This window comes from Nycticebus coucang, chromosome 19, assembly GCF_027406575.1.
Source record: "Nycticebus coucang isolate mNycCou1 chromosome 19, mNycCou1.pri, whole genome shotgun sequence".
Classification (NCBI taxonomy): domain Eukaryota; kingdom Metazoa; phylum Chordata; class Mammalia; order Primates; family Lorisidae; genus Nycticebus; species Nycticebus coucang.
This window is the reverse complement of record NC_069798.1, coordinates 58995674-59020066: the sequence shown is the minus strand read 5'-3', so window position 1 is coordinate 59020066 and position 24393 is coordinate 58995674. Positions and strand designations below refer to the sequence as shown.

General features: G+C 39.7%; 1 protein-coding gene and 1 long non-coding RNA gene across 2 annotated transcripts in view; one reads left to right on the top strand and one right to left on the bottom strand.

Annotated features, from left to right (window-relative positions):
• Positions 1 to 47: 47 nt before the first annotated feature.
• Positions 48 to 12260, bottom strand: LOC128571634 (uncharacterized). Its single transcript, XR_008375940.1, has 5 exons — positions 12029 to 12260; positions 4682 to 4825; positions 2744 to 2809; positions 2420 to 2519; positions 48 to 1845 (listed from the first exon to the last, which is right to left on the bottom strand). It is a non-coding gene; the product is annotated as an uncharacterized LOC128571634 (long non-coding RNA).
• The window catches only part of KDSR (3-ketodihydrosphingosine reductase), a 38829-nt gene continuing 25785 nt past the window's right edge, over positions 11350 to 24393 (top strand). The window contains exons 1-5 of the mRNA XM_053571226.1: positions 11350 to 11836; positions 16155 to 16244; positions 18476 to 18532; positions 22786 to 22851; positions 23036 to 23131. Of these exons, the coding sequence (XP_053427201.1) occupies positions 11729 to 11836; positions 16155 to 16244; positions 18476 to 18532; positions 22786 to 22851; positions 23036 to 23131 (417 nt within the window). The 5' untranslated portion in view covers positions 11350 to 11728. The remainder of the gene's footprint in view (positions 11837 to 16154; positions 16245 to 18475; positions 18533 to 22785; positions 22852 to 23035; positions 23132 to 24393) is intronic.

The window sequence follows — 24393 nt, the reverse complement described above, 5'->3', positions numbered from 1 at the left end:
TTACTGATTTTAATAGGTTGATTCCTGTGTAGATTTAAAGAGTTTATTTAAAAGCAGCAAGCTTTTATATTTAATTAAATTATACCTTTCACTGTGCAATCTCAAGAGAAAGACTTTCTAAATTACACATTGTCTTTACCTTGAAGAAGAAAATTGTCTATTTCAGTGTCTGTCTATAGCAGGATTGACCAAAACAGGTGGTAAATAAGTATGTAATTTTAAAATAACTGTCATGAAATACTGTAATAGGAACCTTTGATGATAAGGAAATGGTCTCCCTTTGGATTATGGGAACTTTCATATGTGTAATGTTGGTGTATGTGTGTACATATATATATTATATAAATTTCTTTTTTTAATGTAAGGTAGTAGTATACGATCTTGTCTTTCACCTTTTAAGTTCAGGGAACAGTTTGTCCTGGCCACAGGACATGTTAGCTATCTAATGCTTCATAAAGCTTTAGAAATGAGTTCATGACTCATTAATAAAATACAAACATGGTAATTATTTTAATATCTTCAAATAATCTGAGGGTGTGTGTTATACACTTTAGCATCAACACTAAGTTGTGCCTTCTACATTTGCATTGGCTATACATGCAAAAGATTATTAAGTTAGTTAGAATGAGGTAGATTGCTTAATTACTATGAAGTTCTTCATTGCAAATGCTATAGAATAACTTGCATTTTTAAAGTATATTTGCACATTTTACATATTATGGTATATGGTTGCCTTTGGGTTTTCTGTACAGATTGTTTTTGTTAATATTAAATGGAAATCATAGGCCTGAAACATGGTGTTCTTACATGAAGTAAATTGATATATCCTAGTATTGGCTATATTCTGTGTATGCTTCTTTATTTTGGGACCTTCCATGCAGGAGAAAATATTATCTAAATTGAAGAATATATACATGAAAATTCTGTTTTTTCAACAAGTTTTACGTGAGGGCTGGGAATTAACTTGGTGAACCAGCACTGAATTATTTTTGGATTAGATTAATTAATATACCTTCTTTATCAGCCTCAGAATTATCCAGTATTGATATTAACTGTGTAATTAGAAAAATTAATATAATTTTATTATTATGCATACAATAGTTGAAATCTAGAATTTTTGTCAGTTTCAAAAATTTGAGCAAGTATTCTACTTACATTGATCAAATACATGACCAAGTTAAATATGTAAGCATAGTACTAATGATTAAGTGGATACTTCAGTACATTTAATTCTTCCATGTGCTCTAAGAGCTGTGTCACTTTCCATATCACTTTGAGCGTTAGCTCCATTTTCTAAATTTCTGGGTCCAGAGCTAATTATGAAGCCTAATAACTTTAGGCTTATTCTAGAATAGGAGAGCATACTTACTAAACCGTGTCCATGTGTTCTTTGTGTACAAGTACTCAAAAGAACCTGAGTATGCTCTGGGTATGCTCTGCTTCTCTGGCTCTTAACCAATACAAATTTTGGATATTTTCTGAGCCAACAGAAAATTGTTGCTGACCATCTCTATGAGCTGCACCCTAGATTTTTAAAAGCATTTTGGCTCAGCCTGAGAAATTTATAGGGACTACTTATAAAGCATGTTGATACAACATACACTTCTAACTTCATCGTCAGCTATTCATTCTGCAGAAAAACACGATGAGTGAATTTCATTATTAATGCATGGAAGCTCCATTTAGCCACTTTCTTTGGTGCAGCAGGTTACACAGGAAGCAACACGGGGTACACAGGTTGACACTGGTGTTACCTCAAGTTTCGGAGCTCTCACAGGTGCCATGTTCTTTCCTACCTCCATTCTTTCATTGATAACATTTTCTAATACAATGTTCTTCTTTTCTCTGCTAGTACAAATCACATACGTTCTTTAAAACCTACTTGATGAATCAGGTAATCTTTTCTAGGAAGAATCTGTAAACTATCCTCATCCTACCTTTGGATTTCCTTAGCCCTAAGTTGATGGTATTATCTTAAGATTTTTCTCCCTTTCAAACATGTTCTGTTTGTCTTGTTTAGATCATTTAGATTGTAAGCTCTGAGAACGAAATTTTTCCTAGTAAATTTTTACTACTGGACACAACTTAGTAGATGTTTTACAAAGCCTTGAAAAAGATAAGGTAGTTATGTTCTTATTTTGATCTACCTCATGGATTATCTGTGAGACTTTATGAAACAGCTAAGGTTATAAGGTGGTTTTGTTCTTACTGGTCTAGTGAAGTTGTGATATATTTTTATCTTGGTTATTGGGAACTTCAAAATTAGAGATAAGCTAGAGCCAACCGGCTCACAAGAACCAATTGTGCTGAGGCAGGAGGATCACTTGAGGCCAGGAATTGGAGACCAGCCTGGACAACATAATGAGAACCTATCTGTACAAAAAATTTTTAAAGATTAGCTGGGTGTGGTGACACATACCTGTAGTCCTAGTTGTTTGGGAGACTTGAGGTGAGAGGATCACTTGAGCCCAAGAGTTCAAGGTTGCAGTGGGCTGTGATCACATCACCTGAACTCTTGCCTGAAGGACATCAAAACAGACCATGTCTCAAAAAAAAAAGTATACATACTGTATCTATTTCCCAGTGACCTCATACTGGCAACTTGAAATCTGCCATGATAGGAGTATTATCCCACAGAAATCAGCAAAAGCTACAGTTAGCCAAACACAGCAAGGACATCCTGTAGTCTAATATTGAAAGATTAATATTTACTGCATCTACAGAATTGAAGAAGAAAAGTTACCTTCAAATTATAGATCCATAGTGACAGGCCAACACCCATTTGTAACGTCTTCTAAAATTTCACAAACTAGGAATAGAAAAGCACTTCTTAATAAAAGAGTACCAAAGAGACTGTAGCAAACATCATACTTAATTGTGAATTTTTGAAAACTTTACTTCCCAGGATTAGGTAAAAAGTGTTCACTGTTAACCATTCCTTTTCAATTTTGTACAGGAGATTCAGCCAATGCAACCAAAAGAAATAAAAGGCTTAAGGATTAAAAGGAAGAAACAAAATTGACATTCACAGATGGCATTGTGTATGTAGAAAACTGATACAAGCTATTAGAAATAGTGTGAATTTAGCAAGGTTATAGAATTAAGGTCCACAATAGAATTATTTCTATATTCTAACAATTAGAAATTGAATTTATGGGGCGGCGCCTGTGGCTCAGTTGGTAGGGCGCCGGCCCCATATACCGAGGGTGACGGGTTCAAGCCCGGCCCTGGCTGAACTGCAACCAAAAAATAGACGGGCGTTGTGGCGGGCGCCTGTAGTCCCAGCTACTTGGGAGGCTGAGGCAAGAGAATCGCTTAAGCCCAGGAGTTGGAGGTTGCTGTGAGCTGTGTGAGGCCACGGCACTCTACCGAGGGCCATAAAGTGAGACTCTGTCTCTACAAAAAAAAAAGAAAAATTGAATTTATGAAAAACAATAACAATTACAGTAGCAGCAAGGAGCACCAAATACCTCAAAGTCTACTCAAAGACTTGCAAGATCTCCACACACCACACACAAAAAACTATGAAACATTACCAAGAGAAACTGTAAATAAGTGGAGGGACAGGGCCTTTAATTGAGTTTGATTACTCTTACAAAAAATACCAGGATTAGTTTACAGATTTAATACAATTCCAAACCTGGATGTGGGTGATTGATACAAAGATGTGCATATATTTCTAAAAGCTCAAACTACATATAAAAATATGCCCTATACTATATGCTAAATTGATACTTATAGCCAGATATAAAAATAAGTGCTAAATAATTTATTCATGATTATTTTTTAAATGTTTTGTAATTTGAATCCATTTTTACTGTATCTCCTAGCTATATTTTTCTCCATCTATCCATCTGTCCATTCATCCATAATCATCCAGAAATCTGTGTGTACACATGGATATCTTTAATGACTTTAATGTAATGTTCATTATGTTATAGTGGGGGCCTGCGATCTGTTTTGCACTCCAGCAACAGCAGAGTTTCTTTACCTTTCTCATCTCCCCACGTATATTAAGATGTCACCTTCTAATGAAACCTTTCCTGGCCATCCTATGTAAAACCTCTCCTGCTGCTCTGGATTCCCCATTCCCTGCTGTATTTTTCTCTTTTGCATTTACGACCATCTTGTAATTTCTCTCACTCACATGTATACTCCGTGAGACCTGGGAGTTTCTCATCTGTCTGGTTCTCGGCTGTAGCTCAATCTAGGACAGTGCCTGGTGCCTAATGGGTATTTCAGTAGATATTTGTGGAATGAGAAAAAAATCATATTTTTCTAAATTTGAATACAATTGGCATGTATAATTTGTGCTCCCACCCCGGCTGCAATGGTTACTTTTTTTATTAAAAAAAAATATATATATATGGAAAAAGGAGGACTTAAAACATATATATCCAGAAATTAACAGTGGCTAAATCTGGGCAACATAAATGTGGATACTTAATAATTTTTTCTTTGTATTTTTATCTTTAAATATTTTTAATCTCTCAAAATTAAGAAAATGTTTTAAGGAAGAATTATAGGTTGACAGCAAATCACAGGAATTAAGTCTCCTCCTCTAGAATTCTGTAAAATATCCGAAAAGGTTTTAAAAAGAAAGCTAGGACAGCAATGATATTCATCAAGCAAATGTACTCTGAAGAAGTGCCTGAACTCTGAAGAAGTTCACCCAGGCTACCTTCCTGGTCTGGTGAATGCCCCTGGCCTCCCACTGCAGGAACCAAAGTGGAAAGATCCTGTTTTTCTTCATGACTTGGCAGCCAGTCCATGTTCCCTTGACCTCACCTCGGCACATCAGGTGCTGCCACCCAGGTCCTTCAATCTTGAGGAAGTAACACAAAGGTGGTAGGTAAGACATTAAATATAGGGTGGTAGCGGCATCAGCAGGATCTAGCTGGATAAAAATCTGGTAGATCTCTTGGTGAAACATAATTATGTTCCTGCCTATGGTCACATGGAATGAAGTGCCCCCTGAGGACAAGACACTGGAGAGCCACTCTGCTGTTGGTGGAGAGCAAAACAAAGAGCAAGAGGACAGCTGGTCAAGAAGTCAAAGCAGAGACGGAAACCCGGGGATCTCATGTGACTACACTAAAAGAAACATTTCTGACAACCACAGTGCCAAAGTAATCAAAAGCCAAATTCAAATTCGGTATTTGATCCTGCAGGTTGCCAGTTGTATCAGTTTGAATTCACATATTCACCAAGTTTTGTTACGTGAAAGTAAGAAAATTCAGTAGTAAAAGAGCAGGCTTCAGAGTACTGGAATGTGTGTATTTGTGAGAATTTGGAGGATTCCAAATATCAGCAAATATCTGGAGCATGTGTGACAAAAAGGTATATTGATCAAGGAAAAGGAGAATCAAGTTTCAAATGTGATTTAATTTATCAATGTGGGTTCAATCAACAGGGATTGTGTTTTGAGTTTTTGGTTTGAGCAGCTGAGAGTGATTTTGTGAGGCTGAACAAACTGAACTCAACGGTAGATCCTCTCTGACTCTCTGAACCCCAACAACGTACAATAGAGAAGAATGAATCCATCATTAGGAAATATAAATGTTGGAATGGATTTATCATGTAAGAGTGCCACAATGTTCACGATGTTCCTAGAAAAGACCCAGCATTCAATCTCTTAACCAAGGCTTTGGCAGGTGGATAGAGTGTTTTTTAATTGGCTTTTGATTTCACTGAAGCTGGAAATATCCTTGGATTGCAAAAGCCAAGTAGTTGCAATTGGCCAGCACATACTTAGTGTACTTGGGCACCAATTAGGCTGTACAGCTCCTGTGGTCATCAGAATGGTTTTACCCACAGAAATTGTAAGCAGTCATTGGTGATGGGGTTCCTAGGACAAAAGCAAATGGCTGCTCAGCTCACTGAGGTGCTACTTCATTAGCATAACCAGAATCTGCCAAGTCTGGTGAACAGACATCTGATAAGAACCATCATGATAGAGCATGAAGCATCACCCAGCCTCCGCACCACTTCAACTACAGATGTAGCTCAGCAATTCCCTCCCCTCAAAGCCTCCTCAATTCTGATTCCACTCCCCAGGGGGCATCACTTTCAATCATCTTTAGAAAATTTTATTTTCCACAAATGGCCAAAGCAATAGAGATTTATTGTAAGGAATTGTCATATGCAATTATGAAGGCTGGCAAGTCCCAATACGCGCGGAATGCATTGGCAAGCTAGAGACCCACAAAAGCCAATGTTTCAGTTCAAGTCCAAAGCCAAAGGAAAAAAAACAATGTCCTAGTGTAAAGGTCATCAGGCAGACAGATTCTTACTCATGGAAGGGTTAGCCTTTTTGTTCTTCAACTGATAGCAAAAGGCCCACCAACAGCAGGATGGGCAATTTTCTTTGCTTAGTCTTCTGGGTAAATGATAATCTCATCCAAACACCTTCACAGAAACACCCAGAATAATGTCTGACCAAATATGTAGGCTCAGACAAATATCATGGCTCAGTCAAGTTGACAAATAATATTAGCCATCACACTTTGTTAAGTTAATTTTTGCAAAAGGCATGAACTTTAGGTCAAAGTTTGTTTATTGTCTATGGATGTCCAGGTGTATCAGGACCATTTCATGAAAAGTCTTGCCTTTTCTCCATTAAATTGCTTTCTCATTTTTGTCAAACATCAGCTGGATATATTTGTGTGGGTCTATTTCCAGGTCACTTTGATCTTTGTGTCTGTCCTGCCAATACAATGCTGCCTTCATTCCTGGTGGCTAAACAACCAGTCTTGAAATCAGATAAACTGAATCTTCCCACCTTATTCTTCTTTAAAAAGATGTTTTAGCTATTCTAATTTGTTTGCCTTTACATATAAATTTTAGAGTAATCTTGTCAATATATACAAAAATATTGCTGGGGTTTGAGTAGGAAGTACATTAAAACATTAACAAATTCGGGGGAAAAAATCAACATCTTTACTATATTAAGTCTTCCAGTTCAGGAACATGATATGTCTCTCTTTTTATTTAAATATTTTTTGATTTCTTTTGCCAGCATCGTGTAGTTTTCAGCTTTTAAGTCTTGAACATGTTTTGTGAGATTTACAACTATTTCATTTCTTTTAGCAATTGTAAGTGAAATTATATTTTTAATTCCAGAGTCCATAAGTTCATGGCTACTATACAGAAATACATTCAATTTTTTTTTATTTTTTTGAGACAGAGTCTCACTATGTTGCCCTTGGTAGAGAGCTGTGGCATCACAGCTCACAGCAACTTCAAACTCTTGAGCTTAAGCAATTCTCTTGCCTCAGCCTCCTGGGACTACAGGCGCCTGCCACAACACCTGGCTATTTTTTGGTTACAGTTGTCATTGTTGTTTAGCAGGGCTGGGCCGGGTACGAACCCGCCAGCCTGATGTATGCGGCCAGTGCTTAACCACTGTGCTATGGGCACCAAGCCAAAATGCATTCTTTTTATTTATATTTATTTTGTATCTTGTAGTTTTGCTGGAGTTGCTTAATTCTACTAGGTTTTTGGTTGTTTTTTTTCACATTCCTAGGAATTTCCTGCCTGATCAGGCATGCCATCGGCAAATAAGAATAGTTTTATTTGGGCGGTGCCTGTGGCTCAAAGGAGTAGGGTGCGGGCCCCATATACCAGAGGTGGCAGGTTCAAAACCAGCCCCAGCCAAAAACTGCAAAAAAAAAAAAATAAAGAATAGTTTTATTTATTCCTTTCTGATCTATATGACTTTTATTTCCTTGCTTGCCTTATTGTACTGGCTAACTTTCCAGCATTTTGTTGAATAAGCGTGGTGAGAAAAGGCATCTTTGCCTTGTTTCTAATCTTATGTATGGGAGGAAGCAGCCTTTCATCATTAAATATAATGTTAGCTGTAGTTTCTTGGTAGATATTATTTATGAAGCTGAGGAAGTTCCCTGATATTCCTATTTTCCTGAGTTTGAATTATGAACAAGTGTCAAGTTTTGTCAAATACCTTTTCTGCATTGATGAGATTATAAAATTGTTCTTTAGCCTGTTCATAATATGGTGGATTAGACTGAATTTCAAACAATGAACCAGCCTTTCATCCCTGGGATAAACTGCAGTCGATTGTGGAGTTTATTGAACTCACTGGAAGTAAGATTCACCAATGGAGGTTAGAAATGATGGATTCCATTCCCAAGGAGTGGCTCATGGGAAGCCAAAATAAATGCAAAGTAATAAGAAAAGAGCTGAGCATGTAATCCCTTGATTATAACCTGTAATAGCTAAAAGTAAGGGATAGTGTCAGGGTAGACCCTGAGGCTGGGCCAAGCTAGCCTCTTGGCCAGTTTGAGCAGCAGCTGCTACCTCAGAGCCACCTCCAAATAGAAAAGTTATGCTGAACAACATATAACAGACTGATTCCAAGAGAATAGGGATAGAAGGGAGAGAGAATGGATGAAAATATTAAACAGTTCTTAAGAAATGATATGAATAAAGCAGGCACCAGTGGGACCAAAATGAAAGTCTCAACGCAGCAATCTCAGAGACTGAGTGAACCAATGGGAGCCCCTGTTGGTCCACTAACATTGAAGAGCCCTAAAAAATTCATCCCAGTTTGGATAAATCTTAAAAACTCCATAGCAGAGAAGACAAGGAGAAACCTGACCTCCAATCTTCTAGAATGATGATATGCAATGTATCCCGTGGCCCAAATCCTGGCTAGGAGCCCAACGCCAAATGTGCATGAATAGGTAAAAGGTCACAGGTGGCAAAGAAACATTCTGAAATTCCTCAACACGGGAGCATCGTGCACTGTGGTTCTAAAACCTATTGGTAAAGTCTTAACAGAGGCTACCCTTAAATTGGGAAGATATGAAAATACAAGGCTTGATGGGATTAAGGTGAACATTCGGATGAAAACTGGAACATTTGGAATATACTCTGTATAAAGTGGTTGCATTTCCTTATGAATGTACTATGGGGGTGGATATTGTGTCTCCCTGAGGAAAGTTTCCTTTTCATGGTATTGCAAAAAAAAAAAAAAAAGAAGGCTGGTTAAGTCTGTCCTTCAGGCAATATTGATTTGACATGCCAACTTGGAATAAATGAGATTGCCTGAGCCCACATAAGTTGTTAATTCTAAATAGTGGAGGATATCACAGGAGAAAACATTTTCAGTGTCTGGTGCCTGAAAGGGTAAAGGCCACTCCTATTTTTGGAAAGTGATAGAGTTAAATGGAAACCTGCAGGCCTGATTTGCAATGCTCTGGGAGACATTTTGATCATATCATATGATGATGAACTGGACCAGTTGTTGATGGCTGACCAGAATTCTAGTAATGTGTCATTATCTTTTGACTCATCTTTCAGGTTATGTGTACTGCCATATCTTGATACAGTGTAACACTGGCTGTGTTGGTGAGAATATAATATTCATATTGATGTGAAAATGTATTGGGTAATTGGGTTAAAAGCCACCTACTCCACAATAGTTCCTCCAAATGTTGGACATATGTTCATTTTGCTGTAAGATAGCTTAGGCTGAAGGCCAAGTGCCAGCCTGCACAGAACGGAATTCAGCCTTACCTGAAAATATTTTACCTTTGACCTCAGCTTTTGGGAGGTCATGTTTGTCATACATGATAGAGTGTCTTTGTTTAGTTAGGGAGTGGCCATGCCAGAAAGACCAACCACGTGATTCAGGTGTAGGGTACAGTCTAGCTGGAGACAGTTCAACTACGCGGACAATTATTCAAGCCTAAGTAATGAAGCCAAATAAAAATTCAAGACACAGAAACTCAGATGATCTTCTCTGGTCGGCAACACTCCAAACATACTTTCACATACCAGTTCTGGGAGGGCAATACATCCTGACTCCATAGGAAGTCAGAAGATGTGCATTTGTAACCCTCTGGACTTTGCCCCATACATGTACTTCCTTGGGTTATTTTGATCTGTGTTCTTTCCCTGCAATGAATTGTAGCCATAAAGACTCAGAGTTTTCAGTGAGTTCTATGAGTCCTTCCACTGAGTTATCAAACCTGAAGGTGGTTTGGGAACCTCAAAACTTGCACTGGTGTCAGAAATCTTGGGAATTATGCTCTTAAATCTTGCAGTGTGGCTAACTCTGGAGACTAAGTCAAGGAAAGAAAAACACAAATCAATTTCTTTTGCTTCTTAGCTCCCTAGTATTTCTAGAAACAAAAGAATGAAAAGCAGCAAGCAAACAAAAACCTGTGTTGTATGCAAATTAAAACCACAATGAGACTTCACATCCACCAAGGAAAGGCTATAATAAAAAAGACAGATGATCACGTGTTAATGAGAAATTGGAACCCAAATATACTTTGGTGGGAACATAAAATTCAGTATAGCTACCTGGAAAACAGTCTTACAATTCCTTAAATGGGTAAACAACGTTGCCATAAGATCCACTTTATGGGGGCAAGACATGATTGCAAGAGGGACTTTACCTAACAATTGCAATCAGTGTAACCTGGCTTATTGTACCCTCAATGAATCCCCAACAATAAAAAAAATAAAAAAGAGTTAAAAAAGAGGGGAAAAAAAAAAAAGATCCAGCAACTGGACTCCTACCTGACAGAAATGAAAAAATGTCTACACAAAATCTTGTCCATGAATGTTCACAGTAACATCACTCATAATAAGCATAAGTGGAAGCAACCTAAGTGTCCCTCAATTGATGATTGGAAAAATAAAATGTGGTATATCCAAACAAGGAGATGTTACTGGGCAATAAAAAGGAGATACTGATACATCTGAATGTTATGGGTGAACCTTGAAAATGTGCTAAGTGAAAGATCAGATATAAAAGGGAACATATTGTATATTTATGTAAAAATATCCAGAGTAAGTAATTCTATAAAGACAGAAAGATTAGTGATTGCGTAGGCCTGGGCGGGGACAGGACAGAGCGAGAGACTGGTAGTCAGCAGAGGATTTCTTTGGGACAGACAAAAACATTCTAAAAATTTGTGATTGTGATGGTAGCACCATCCCATGACTATACTAAAAACCATTTAGTAGGCACTATACTTCGGTGAACTATACGAGATAATATGTAAATCAGATCTCAATAAAGCTGGGGGGGGTTGTTTTATTTTTTTGTTTTGAACCAGCTTTGGTAAACAATATGAACTCCGAACCAAAAGAAACTGAATCATCTCAGTGATTTTTCAAAACTCCATTTTAAGGCTTGCTGGTCCTCTGAAAACCGAAAGTGGGCTGTGACCAATTTCTCAGTACACTAACAAAATATGAAATGGAAGCCGGGATTTCGGAGCTTAATCTCCGGGCTTCCAGGCTGACGCGATCCGGAGCCAAGCCAGTGTTTACTGTGCGCCGCGGTCCTTCGCGCACGACAGCGAGACCCACGAGATGGAGGAACTCGCAGGGCCAAGATGCAGCTAACGCTCAGCCTGCAGGTTTAGGGGGGCTGCAAACCTGCTCTGCGGGGTCCTAAGGGGCACCTTGGAAAAAAACCACCTGGCCCTTCCCAGGAGCGATAACTGGTGGCCCAGCCAGACCTCGCTCGCTACACCCAAGGGGCTTACATCAGCGTCAGCCCCGAGCCACCCGGAAGCTCCTCCCCGCGTGGGCGGAGCCCCGCCAGCCCCTCCTCTTCCCCCGGCACCGCCCCTCCGGCGCTTGCGAACCCAAACGCTCCGACCCTGCTGCGCGAGCCGCGCGTGACGCGCCGCCGCCGAGCCCGTCGCGCCTGTGCTGGCGAAGCCCCCGCCGCCGCGGCCAAGCGATGCTGCTGCTGGCGGCCGCCTTCCTCGTGGCCTTCGTGCTCCTTCTCTACATGGTGTCTCCGCTCATCAGCCCCAAGCCCCTCGCCCTACCCGGAGCGCATGTGGTGGTGAGTGGACTCCTCTTGCTGCGCCCCCCAGCCCGCTCGGCCAGCCACCGACCGAGGCTGGGCCGCCGCCGTTCCTTTCTCTCGGGTTCCCAGGAAGGGACGGCCATGTAGGGAAGGTCACCTGTCGCTGTCCGCTCCGGCACTGTCACCTCAGGCCGAATACCCAGCCTCGGCGACCCACCCTCCGCTCACCTGGCGCCTCCCGGGGCTGGAGAGGACTTCGCCAGCAAGCCGGGTTCCCGAGGCTCTGAGGAGCCTGTAGCTACTTGTTAATTCACGAGCATCCCTGGGATCTGGGTATTTTGTCCTTATTTTTCATGCTGAATCAACTGAGGAAGAGAGAGGCTGAGAAACTTTGCCAAAGACAGAGCAGCTGGTGGCGCGCAGGGTACCGAGTGCGGTGCCCGGGATGGTGCAGACACTGTGGGCCGGGTTGCTGGGAGGCAGGCGGCAGGGAGGGCGGGTCCCAGCCTCGGGACTCGCTGAGACACCTCAGAATTGGAAGATGGCCAGTGCAAGTGACAGGAAGGGCAGTTGCCAAAGGATTCCAGGGAGTGACTTAACTGGGGGCAACTGCTCTGAAGGCGGTGGGCTGACGGTCGTGGCTAGCGGTGTTGAGACACTTCTGTCCGGTATACACTCTGGTCTCTGAGCTCAGTCCGGGGTCTGCTGATTGCTGCTTCAAAGCAGTCCTTTGCCATTAATTCAGAGTCAAAAGAGTGCTTTAGGAGCGAAGGAGATGTGGGTGGGTTTGGTATTCCATGATCCCAGTTCTTCATGTCTGGCACCTGTGCCCAGCTCTTGATGGTTGGCAGCAGCTTTCTGTCAGCTTTCTTATTGGGACCCTTCCCACCTAAGGCACTCTGAGGCAGGGAGTTAGGAACAAGGTGAGTTAGCTAGTAAGCTGGCAGTGCGTTTCTTCCTGGCACAGGGGTCTGCATCTGTGCTCTAAGCCTCCCATGCTGTAGGAGATGTTCCTTTCTTTAAAACTGGGCAAGAGTTTGTGAATGAGACCATGTATTTTCTTTAATTTCTCCTTTATAAAACTCTTCGTATATTTCCAACTCTTACTATTCCTTGTGGAAGTTAGGTGAGAAGTTGCGTCTACATTCATTAAAACAAAAAAGAGAAAAAAGAAAACCAGTGCAGTCGTACTAAACTCAAAAGTGTCACGTCCACAAGGGAATTTCTACCTCAAAAGCAGAAGCATGTTCTTTCAGAACTCATACTTGCACAGCATAACTTGGAAAAAAAGCCAAAAGCAGAATGAAAAATTTGATTCCTTATTTATAAGACAGTTGCACTTAACCTTGACTCTAGTCCTTCCAGTCCCAAAGCTATAGGTGGTAGGTAAGGTAATAAATATCATATCTATTGGGGTAGACCAGGAAAAATTTCTTATTTTTACCACCCTGCCTTAAAACAAAGGATTATTATTTCAGATTATAGATAAGGTGACGATGACTTAAATAAGTCATATGACTGTCACCATCTGTCTTCTTCATGAATGTCCTAAGAAGAGTGGAATTGTAATTATTTTTCCTGACATTTTTAAAGATTAGTCTGTGTGATATTCGGAGACCTAATCTTTAGACTGCCTGCTTGTGTGAGCATGAACAAACTTATAATTGTTTATCATTTCATTTTAGAAAAATTCTTGCATACTAATATTATCTAATCTCAGTAGTAAAACTGCAGCAGGTCTCACACAGTATAGAGTTAGTTTTTACCTCCCCCACTTTTTGAAGATGATTGGGAGCAGCTCTCCTGGCAAACATCCCTCTGTTGCCCTCACCATATAATGTGATTAAAGAAATAGTAACACTTAAACAATATTTGCTATGAGCAGTAAGAGGAAATGATAAAGGAAATTAAACTTTTATCTTTAGTGTGCCCCATTTAGGCTTGAATTAGCAATTGTCAGGCAATTTAGTAGACATTTATCATTTTTTTCAGCCCTTATGGAAATCCTTATATTTTCTTTCTTAACATTCAGAATAACATAACCCAGTTGGCATAAATGTATTCTTAGATACTTAGATAATTTCTTTTTCTTTTCTTTTTTTTTTTTGAGACAGATCCTTAAGCTTCGCCCTGAGTAGAGTGCCATGGCATCACAGCTTATAGCACCCTCCAACTCCTGGGCTCAAGCAGTTCTCCTGCCTCTGCCTCCCAAGTAGCTGGGACTACAGGCACCTGCCACAACGCCCGGCTATTTTTTGGTTGCAGCCATCATTATTGTTTGGCAGGACCAGGGTGGCTGGTGCTGCTTGAGCCATAGGCGCTGAGCCTTTTTTTGATACTTAGATCTAAGAATTAGTTGACTTGACTACATTGGTTTCCCATGAACGATGATCCAAAAGCTGATGTCAGACTTTCGTGATAGGGTTTACACCCTATTGCTTTGTAGTAAATTTACACAGCTAGGCTACCTATATGGTCTCAAAAAAGGACAATAATGATAGTAGCTAAAATTTACAAAGCACTTCAGAGCATATATATTTTCTCAATAACTTCATAACTCCACTTCCATTAATTCACTTAATAATAAATAGGGAGATTTTATTTGTGAGGTTTTTGGCATTGTACTTTAGAGAGAAATGACATTGTATACCAGTTTTCAAGTTAACATAGGCAGGTATTTATTTAGCAACTGCCTAATGGAGGTGGTGTTCTAGGAGTAAGTAAGATCAGCGGGACTTTGTTCTTGTCCTTAGGGAACTGATGTCTGGCAAGGAAGCTAAGATATGTCTGTAAGTTACTGAACAAGTAGATATGACAGCTAAAGGGCAGGACTGGCCTGGGATATAGGTAATGAGGGGAAAAGTAGTGTAAGAAGAAAATCTTTACCTTTCAGAACTTCCTTATGATTATGCATTATTTGTATAGAAAGCACCCATTTCAACTATCATAAGATATATGCAGGACATTTGAAATGGCTCTGTAGGGTGCTTAGGATTTGGAAATGTAGGTGTGTGTGGCATGTGGGTGGATGGACATCAAAGCAGCAGGGACAATGTCATGAAACAGTAAGGAACATTGTTTTGGAGGGGGTCCTGCTAGTTACTATGGAATTGTCCTATCTGGTGAAATTTCACAAGCCAAAACAACCTATGAATTATCCCAATAACGAAGATCTCTTCAGAGGCGGCCATTAGCCCAGGCAACAAGTATATTTTTACAGCGATCTAATGCAGATAATTGGTTAATTATTTACCAAAGAAATCTCTTCAGAGGTGGGTAAGGAGAAGTAAGGGACGCCTGTGAGTCACATGGAAGTAGGTGCATTCGTATAGGAGACATCTGCTCTACAGTGATTTGAAAATTCTGGGATGGGGTCAGAGGTGTTCCTTACAGCACGATTTACGTATAAGAGTAAAATGGTTAAGATGGTTAAGTTTGGATACAGCTATTTAAGGCAATATTATGAAGCCTTCTGTTATATAATTTTCATAGGGACAAAATAACTAGAAAGATAACATTGCACTTGTCTTACTCAGTGAGATACATATTGTGTCCTCCTTGTGCTAAGGGAGGAGTTGATGGGGTGGTGGTAGGAGAGATGACTGGTTAGACCATGTGTGCCATAAAGTAAAGAGGAAAGAATGCGGTGCTGCAAAGTGAGGCAGGGAGACAGCAGAGGCCTTCCTGGAGAAAGGAATATTTGAACTGAGATTTGATGGGTGAGCAGGTGTTGATTAGATAAAAAGAGGGGAGGAGAGCATTCCTGGCAAGAGATGTGGAATGTGCAAAGGCACTGGTTGGAGGGTACCTGGAACTATGGACTGAAAGACAGCCATTATGGCTGGGGTATAGGTAATGAGGGGGAAAGTAGTGTAAGAAGAAAACCTTTGCCTTTCAGAATTTCCTTATGATTATGCGTTATTTGTATAGAAAGCACCCATTTCAACTATCCTAAGATATATGCAGGTGACCATTCTTTTAATATGTTGTGGTCATATATAGATACAGAGTAAAGACCTAAGAATCATTTGGATTTGGAATAAGAGGCAGACTGATGTGTTATTTATTGGCTAAACTTATAGGGTACTTTTCTGCCATTGAACTCAGAAAAACATCATTAAGTGTGCAGTTTATGTCTCAATACTGGAAACAGTCAACTGGTGAGCCCTGCTGACGGTATATCCTTCCATGTTTGCACTGACTCCATTGGTTAAGTTTGGTAGAAAAGGATACAACAGCTAAACATTTAAGTCTCATAGATCAGTTTTTAGAGCCCATCATAGTTATTTTTTAAAATTTTTCCATAGAGGGGAAATTTCAAGTGCTAAGAAGATTTTATGGTTTTTGTTTTTAGGTTACAGGAGGTTCCAGTGGCATTGGGAAGTGCGTTGCCATCGAGTGCTATAAACAAGGAGCATTTATTACTCTGGTTGCACGAAATGAGGTGAGTCTTCTAGACTCCTTATTATAAATAATAACTTAACTTATTCAACCATGTATTAGTCAAATAGATTGTGCTAAATGTCTTAGCACTTGCACTTGTGCTGGAAAGTACTTGGCTTCCTTAATTTGAAATGTGATTCCTGGATTATTGGTTCTTTCTCATATTTAGGGCAAACACTTCTCAACTGAAATCAGGTCAGCTCAATATTTATTTATGCCATTAACGTATTAGGCAATGTAATTATAGATATTGTGAAACTTGAGTTGAGAGAGGCTGGGACATAGTTAAGTCACACGCCTTGCTGTAAGTATCAGGGATGGTCCTCTGTCAGGCCAGAGGTGCCAGAGACAGTGATTCTGGAGCAGGTGTGCAGGCATTTCTGTGTGATTTCTCTCTATAGTTTGCTTATGACATGATGGGTATCTCTAGTGAAATCCTTCTCTAGTGAAATCACCACAAAGAAATCTTGTTCCTCCCTAGAAGTTTGGCAATATGTGTTTTTCATGCAAGATGTTTTTCTTTTTGCCAGAGTCTGTTATTCTTGCCAAAATTGTTTTCAGAGTGCAAAGCAGTGACACTGTACACATGAGCTGTTCTGAAGTCCTTTTGCTCACCGTATGGGGAGGGAAATGTGACCTTGGCTGCTTTGTGCCCAGAAGAAATGAAGGGAGGGATGATGGAGAGCCTGGGAATAGCAGCATGGTATCCTCGCATGGGGGTTTTGGATTCACTGTCGTCAAAGGCTGGTAAATGGTACAGTAACTGCTCAAGTAGGGCATGGACAGTTGAACAGAGCCCGGGGCAATGGCAGGCCAGGGAGGGCCTTTGGGGGAAAGTATTTAAATAATGATACAGAATTAGGCCTGGACATTCATAATTTCTTTTAAAAACCAAGAAAGGCAGAATTAGCTACCTGTCTTTTATTTATAGCTTTACTTCTTTAACAGTGATTTGCTTTGAAGCCACCTTATATGAATGAAAATAACAAATTTAATAACATGGCATTTTGTGAGTTTTAAATAATGCTATTATTTGACTCAGAATAAATAAAAATGAAGATAAGAGAGCCCTGTGTTTCAGGTAGGTGCTCAGGAGGTTGTAGGGGTCCTTTCATGGCTAGAGATGAATGAGCTAAAGAGCCTCTGACATCAAGAAATTCCTTATTTTGCTTTTTTTTCTAATGTACTTTTTTCATTCTAAACTTGGCAGAGTCTAGTTTTATGTATCTTGAGTAATGGAATAGTGTTTTATTATTGACACGTTCACATTCAGAAACCCTGCATGTCCTTTGGAAGGATTTTTCTCCCGTTTTTTCCTCTGTATGTCATAATTTTATTTAAGTTAATGCTATAATAAGGTATTATAATTCAGTATCTGTTTTCTTGAAAATAAGTAAAACAAATGAAATTGAGACTTTGGAAGAATTACTGAGTTACTTGGGTAGGTTTGCTTGCCTTCAGAGTATTTTAAAGTAGCCAGGTATAGGTTTATCCATTTCATCAAGAAAGCAGTTTTTAATATATTTGGTTTTGTAGTAGAGGAGGAAAATTCTGGATAATATCTTACAAAAGCACACCTAACACAGAATCACTCATACCTTTATGTTTGGAAAGCATTGCATATTAATAATGTTTGTTCTTGTTTTAGATCACAAGTCAATAATGTTAGATCAAAACATTAGAACTGATAAGGACAGTTAACAACAATTAAGGTCATGGTGGGGAGGAAAAGCAGAGAGAGGGAAGGAGGGAGGGGGCTGGGCCTTGGTGCGTGCCACACCTTCTGGGGGCAAGACATGATTGCAAGAGGGACTTTACCTAACAAATGCAATTAGTGTATCCTGGCTTATTATACCCTCAATGAATCCCCAACAATAAAAGTAAATAAATTAATTAATTAAAAAAAACATAAGAAAAAAAACATTGCAACTGTAGTGTGACCATCAGGAGTTAATTCTGTTAATTGGGTTTTGAGGTTCATTTATTTTTCTGTTACCATTCTCTGCAATAATTTAAAAAACGTGTTATCCTTTATTCAGATTTTAACATATTTACAGCTTCTTTCTTTCCTAGATTATGGCCCAGTCCACCTATGCAGTGTAAATGCTATTTTGTGTATTTTCTAGAATTTAACAAATAATACTTAGACAAATAATTTCTTTTTCTCTCCTTTCAACAAACATACATACGTATAGACAATCCTCGGAACTAATTGTTCTGTGTTGCTTTCAGGACAAGCTGCTACAGGCAAAGAAGGAAATTGGAAAGCACTCTATTAATGACAAACAGGTAAAGCTCTGTCTTCAGGATGCATTTTTCTGAAAATCAATGTAATTTTAATACAAAGGAAAAAAGGATTACTTCAACTCTGAATAGTTCATTGAAAGCATGTATGATTTTCCTAATTAAAATACATAGTAAACTATTTTTAAAAAGGTAAAATTATTCGAATTGTCTAGGAACTAAGGTTATTATTATTGTTTATTTTATTAACAACAATAAAAAAAGAATAGACTCAATACACATCCACAAATGGTCAAATAACATTGTTTTACTAGGAAATTACTTTATTTAAATTACTTATTTAAATGAGTTTTGTACAGATGCTTAAGAACAAAAGGGTATTTAAAAATTTTTTTTGGTTGTGGAATTTTTTGATGAATATAATAAAATGGCATTTATAACATATATTTCAGTATAAAACAGTAACAAATTAATCACCACACACCCATTGCCCAGCCAAAGGAATAGAATTTACCCAAGTCTCTGAAGCCCCCTCTGGGCTCCCCAGCAGGTTTGTCCCCCAGTCTCATTCCTAGAGGCGACCCCCAGACTGATTTTTATATTGATCCTTTGGTTTTCGTCACAATTTTACCATATGCATTTGACCCTAAATAGTTTGTTGTTAGTTCTTCTTTTTGAACTTTATGGTGTCAGTTTTATTTATGTATTTATTTTTTTAACACAGAGTTTCGCTGAGTCGCTCAGGTCCGAGTAGAGTCATAGCTCACAGTAACCTCAAACTCCTGGGCTCAAGCAATCCTCCTGCCTCAGCTTGCTAAGTAGTTGGGACTACAGACACTCACCACTACAAACTGATTTTTCTATGTGTTGTAGAGGTAGGGTCTTGCTCTTGCTTGGGATGGTCAGTTTTCATTTTTTTTAACAGCTTTATTGAGATATCATTCACACACCATACAATTGACCCATTTAAAGTGTACAATTCAATGGGTTTTGGTATATTCATAGTTGTACAACCATCACCCTGTAAAAAAATCACCATACCCATTAGCAGTCACTCCCTATTCCGGCCCTAGGCAATCACCAATCTACTTTCTGTCTCTAGCATATGCATTCTTTTTTTTTTTTTTTTCTGTGGTGTCAGAGCTCACAGCAACCTCCAGCTCTTGGCTTAGGTGATTCTCTTGCCTCAGCCTCCTGAATAGCTGGGAGTACAGGTGCCTGCCACAACGCCCAGCTAGTTTTAGTTGCAGTTTGGCCAGGGCAAGGTTCGAACCCGCCACCCTTGGAATATGGGGCCCAAGCCCTACTCACTGAGCCACAGCGCCACCATATCATATGCATTCTTTATGCATTCCTGAACAACTCAATTTCTTCACTGGATGTTATTTTAAAAATCCTCTGTAATGCTACATAAGGTAGGACTTCATTCTTTTTGTTAACTGCTATATGTGTAGAGTGTTGTACACATAGACTACATTCTGTTCTCAGTTCTGCTATCAGTAGCTGTTTTAGCTGTTTCCAGTTTTTTTTTTTTTTTGTTAGTTTGTGCTTTTGCTTTCAGAAGAGTTTTCACCCATGTCTTCTTATGTACATGTACAAGGATGATACACACTTAGAAATGGAACTGCTGGGTTGTGGTGATGAGTCCTCAGCCTTGCCCAGGTGGTCACAGTCCCACCACATGGATCATAGTTCCTCTGGCTCCACATCCTTGTCAACACTTGGTATTGGCAGACTTTAATTTTTGCTTTTCTGATGAGTTTTAGAGAGTATTTTGCTGTGTTTTTAATTCCCTTTTCCACCTCCAGAATAAGTTAGAGATCTTTCCATATTTTTGAATGGAATATGAATATCTTTCATATTTCCATATGAAAGTTCTCATACTTTCCATAAGTTAGAGATTCATTTCCAAAAATGAACCCCAAAACGGGTTCATTTTTTAAACTGCTGCCACAGAGTTAATAAAACAATTTATTAAAATCAGCTTCCTGTTGCCAAACTGTTCCCATTCTTTTTTGTTTTTGCTATTGCAATCTATGCTCCATGTAAAGCTCCTTGTCTGTATCTCCTTGTACACATGTGAGCTTTTCTCTGTGACTATGACCTTTGCCTGTACCCTCTTCTGGAAACCCATGGTCATTGGAAGAACACCCGCTCTGCAGATCCATCCTTGTCCTCCCCCTGTTCCTTTCCGTACTCCCATAAGACTGATTGATAGAGAAAGGAGTGTGGTGTAAAACTGCGGATCCTGAATGCACAAGGCCATGGCCATTCTTGGCCATCATCTATGCCCTCTTTTCATCTGTCAGAGGGCTGTAGGGCAGGTGGAAAACTCTCTGGAAGGAAAATACTCTGGCCTGGGGCAGGCAAGAGTTAGCTTGATCCTTTGGCTGTTCTACCAGGCTTGTATGGGCTTTTTTTTTTTTTTTTTCTTTTGGTGACTTTTTGGTGTTTATATATATATATATATATTTATTTTATTTATTTATTTTTTTGAGACAGAATCTCAAGCTATCACCTTGGGTAGAATGCTATGGCTTTACAGCTCACAGCAGCCTCCAACTCTTGGGCTTAAGTGATTATCTTGCCTCAGCCTCCTAAGTAGCTGGGACTACAGGCGCCTGCCACAACATCCTGCTGAACATATATATTTTTAAATTTCAGTGTTCTGTGGTGTAGATTTTATTTACTGTAACTGATTTAATATTGTAAGAAAACGTATACTTTAAAAGTAATCATATGATTCCTACTGCTTTTAAAAACTGCTTTCTGTGTGAAGATGTAGGAGGGATAGAATCCACTTTCAGCCAAGGGTACGGACACTTGAGGGTATGTTTGTGAAGGGGACATTTACATTACTTAGAAATTTGTATCATTTGGATGGGAGTCTTCCTTGCATTAAATAAAACTTCCTTCCTATTGTATCAAATTGTAAGGCACTGGTCTCTTTTTATCCAGCCCTTTGGCATAGCTTCTCAGAGCCAGAGAGGACTCTGGTCATCACTGGTGTCTGATTGGCCTTATGTTCAGCGGAGGCCACTGTACTCCTCTCAGGTTCTGCTCAACTAGGAAGTGCAGAGCCAGGATTGGAGCTCACTGGACTCGCAGCTCCACACCGGTGCATGCTGTTGCCACGTAAATGTCCCTTCTGCACACACACATTGTCTCTCCCTGCTAATTGGGCAGCCAGTCTCAAAAAGGAAGAATTCCTGGAAGGACCGAGAAATCAAGAACACCTTTCTGCTTCTTGCAGTGACTTCCTTTAGAACATAGAACATTCCTCTGATGGGGATCTAAGCTCTAGATCTGAAAACACTACTCAGAAAGGAAAATCAAAACAGTCGCTCGTTGTTCATCCCTATCAGGGCTCCTGATGTCTTTTTCATAAATTTTTATCTAAGTAAGCTCCCAGGTCTATGCTTCATCTCCTTTTCTCTTCCTTCCTTTTTTTCTCTTTTTTTCTTTTCAAAGTCTAAATGGAATTGTTGTCTGAGGTAAGCAAAAGCGGAGTGAGCTCTTCCCCACCGTCACCCTGCTGTGGATCCCTGAGCATGGCTCCGGGGTCTGCTTGGCATTCCTTGGACAGATAATCTGTGAGTGGCCAGGTCAGCTGCAGAGTCAGGAGACTTAAGCAAACCTCAGATGCCACTTGCTTCCAGCTCAGGTCCAATAGGCCAAGATGGACCCTTGGCCTTCCTCCTCAGATAATGTCCTGTGGTCCACGTGGGCTGTCACTTACTTATCATCAGCTGATATCGAATCTTAATAGGGTAGTCATAGCCAGTACTGCTTCAAAGCAAATATTTTTAAAAACTTATCTAGTAGGTTTATTGTTATTATTTTTAACAATTTTATTTAGATGTAATTTATGGACAATAAGCCACACCCATTTGAAGTGTAGCTCAGTGGCTTTTGATAGACAAAACTTCTCTGCAATGCACAGAACGTTTTTATCATTTCCCAAAATCTGCATGTGTCTTTTTAAAGTTCTTTCCATCTCCCACTCCTGGCTGCAGGTGACTCCTGATCTGCTTTCAGTGACTATAATTAGTGGCATTTCAAGAGGAGCATTTTTAACATTTCTTAGAACATTCTCTGGAGTTTGCATAACTCTGAAAACTGCCAAGAAATTAGACTGTACTAATTGCATTCCAGTAGACTTCAAACACTGTAATCTGTACATTCAAAATTGGCCTCCTTTATTGGAAAGAATTACCTTTCATTTTAAAAGCATCTTTTAAAAGTAGTTTTGACACCTGTGTATTTTTGATCATTTTCTTTTTTTTTTCTTTTAACAGGTGGTGCTTTGTATATCAGTCGATGTATCTCAAGACTATAACCAAGTAGAGAATGTCATAAAACAAGTAAGAGGTTGGGCTGGTTGGAATTAAAGCACTGGACTTTGGTTGGTTCATTTTGCTATGCAACTTGGAATTGGTAAATCTTCCTTATGGAGTTAATAGTTTAAATGTTATCTATTAGCATTCGTCTGCTGCTGTGGCTTTCCTCTTCTCTTTCTTAATACCTGCTCTGATAACATTTTTCTAGGCACAGGAGAAACTGGGTCCAGTGGACATGCTTGTAAACTGCGCAGGAACAGCACTGTCAGGAAAATTTGAAGATCTTGAAGTTAGTAGTTTTGAGGTAAGTACAAATGTTTACTCACTTGGATAGCCCATATTCTAAAATAGAAAAAGCCAAGGGTAAAGGCTTAAGAGTAAAAGAGACGAACACATTCAGATATTCATGGAGGCTTTAGAAGATCAGAGGAAAGCTGAATAGGATTTTGGTCCCAGTGCCATGGCCATTGCCCCTTAAGAATTTAGACAAGTTTCTGGACCCTGGTTTTTCTCAGCTGTGAAATGGAACTGAGACCTCTAACCAGACACAGATTACTTCAACAATTCACTTAGGTCAATTCTCAGGACAGCACTTGGTAAAATAAGAGACATTAGGTGTTTGGGTCAAGTTCACGTTATATATTATTAACAAAGAGAAACCAAAACAATTGGAGGGGAGACTTGCTAGAGTTCTCAGACTAAGGTAAAAAGATAATGCATCTAGTGATGTTTCTACTTTTAAACATATTTCTTCAGGATTCCCTCTTAGTGATTAGAAATTTCAGTATCAGTATCTTTAGACTTTCTCCTGGCTTGGTCAGAAGCCCCGAAAAGAGTCTTCCAGCCTACTACCTAAGGGATGCACACCTGTGTGCAGTGAAGCTGGGGAAGACAATTGGCATCTCAGTGTTCATGGTCTAGACAGACTCACGTAGACTTCTTGCTTTATCTAGACTTACTCCCTCTACAACCTGAACCTCCAGTCTCCTCTCGGCCAGAAGAGGGGCATAGATGTGCTCTGTGGAGAGGGAAAAGACATTTAGGATCTGGCTGCTTTTCTCTTTTCTTTATTGCCATTAACATATATCGAGTTTTAAAAATCGAAGTGAAATTCATATAACATAAAATTAACCATTTCAGTATAAACAGTTCAGAGGTGTTTTGTGCATTCACAGTGCTGTGAAACCACTTCTGTTTAGTTCCAAAACATTTTCATTGCCTCAAAGGGAAACCCTACTTAGCTATTGTTCCCCATTCCACACTCCCTCCCCGGCCCCTGATCACCACCATTCTTCACTCCCTCCCCTGCCCTGACCACCACCATTCCTCAGTCCTTCCCCTGCCCTGACCACCATCATTCTGCACTCCCTCTCCTGCCCTGACCACCACCATTCCTCACTCCCTCCCCGGCCCTGACCACCAAGCCATAGTCTATCTTTCTAGCCATCTTGTGTAAATGGAGTCATGTGACAAACACCCTTTCCCGTCTGGCTTCTTTCACTTAGCATGATGCTTTTGAGGTTCATCCACACTGTGGTGTGTATCGGTGCCTCATTCCTTTTTATA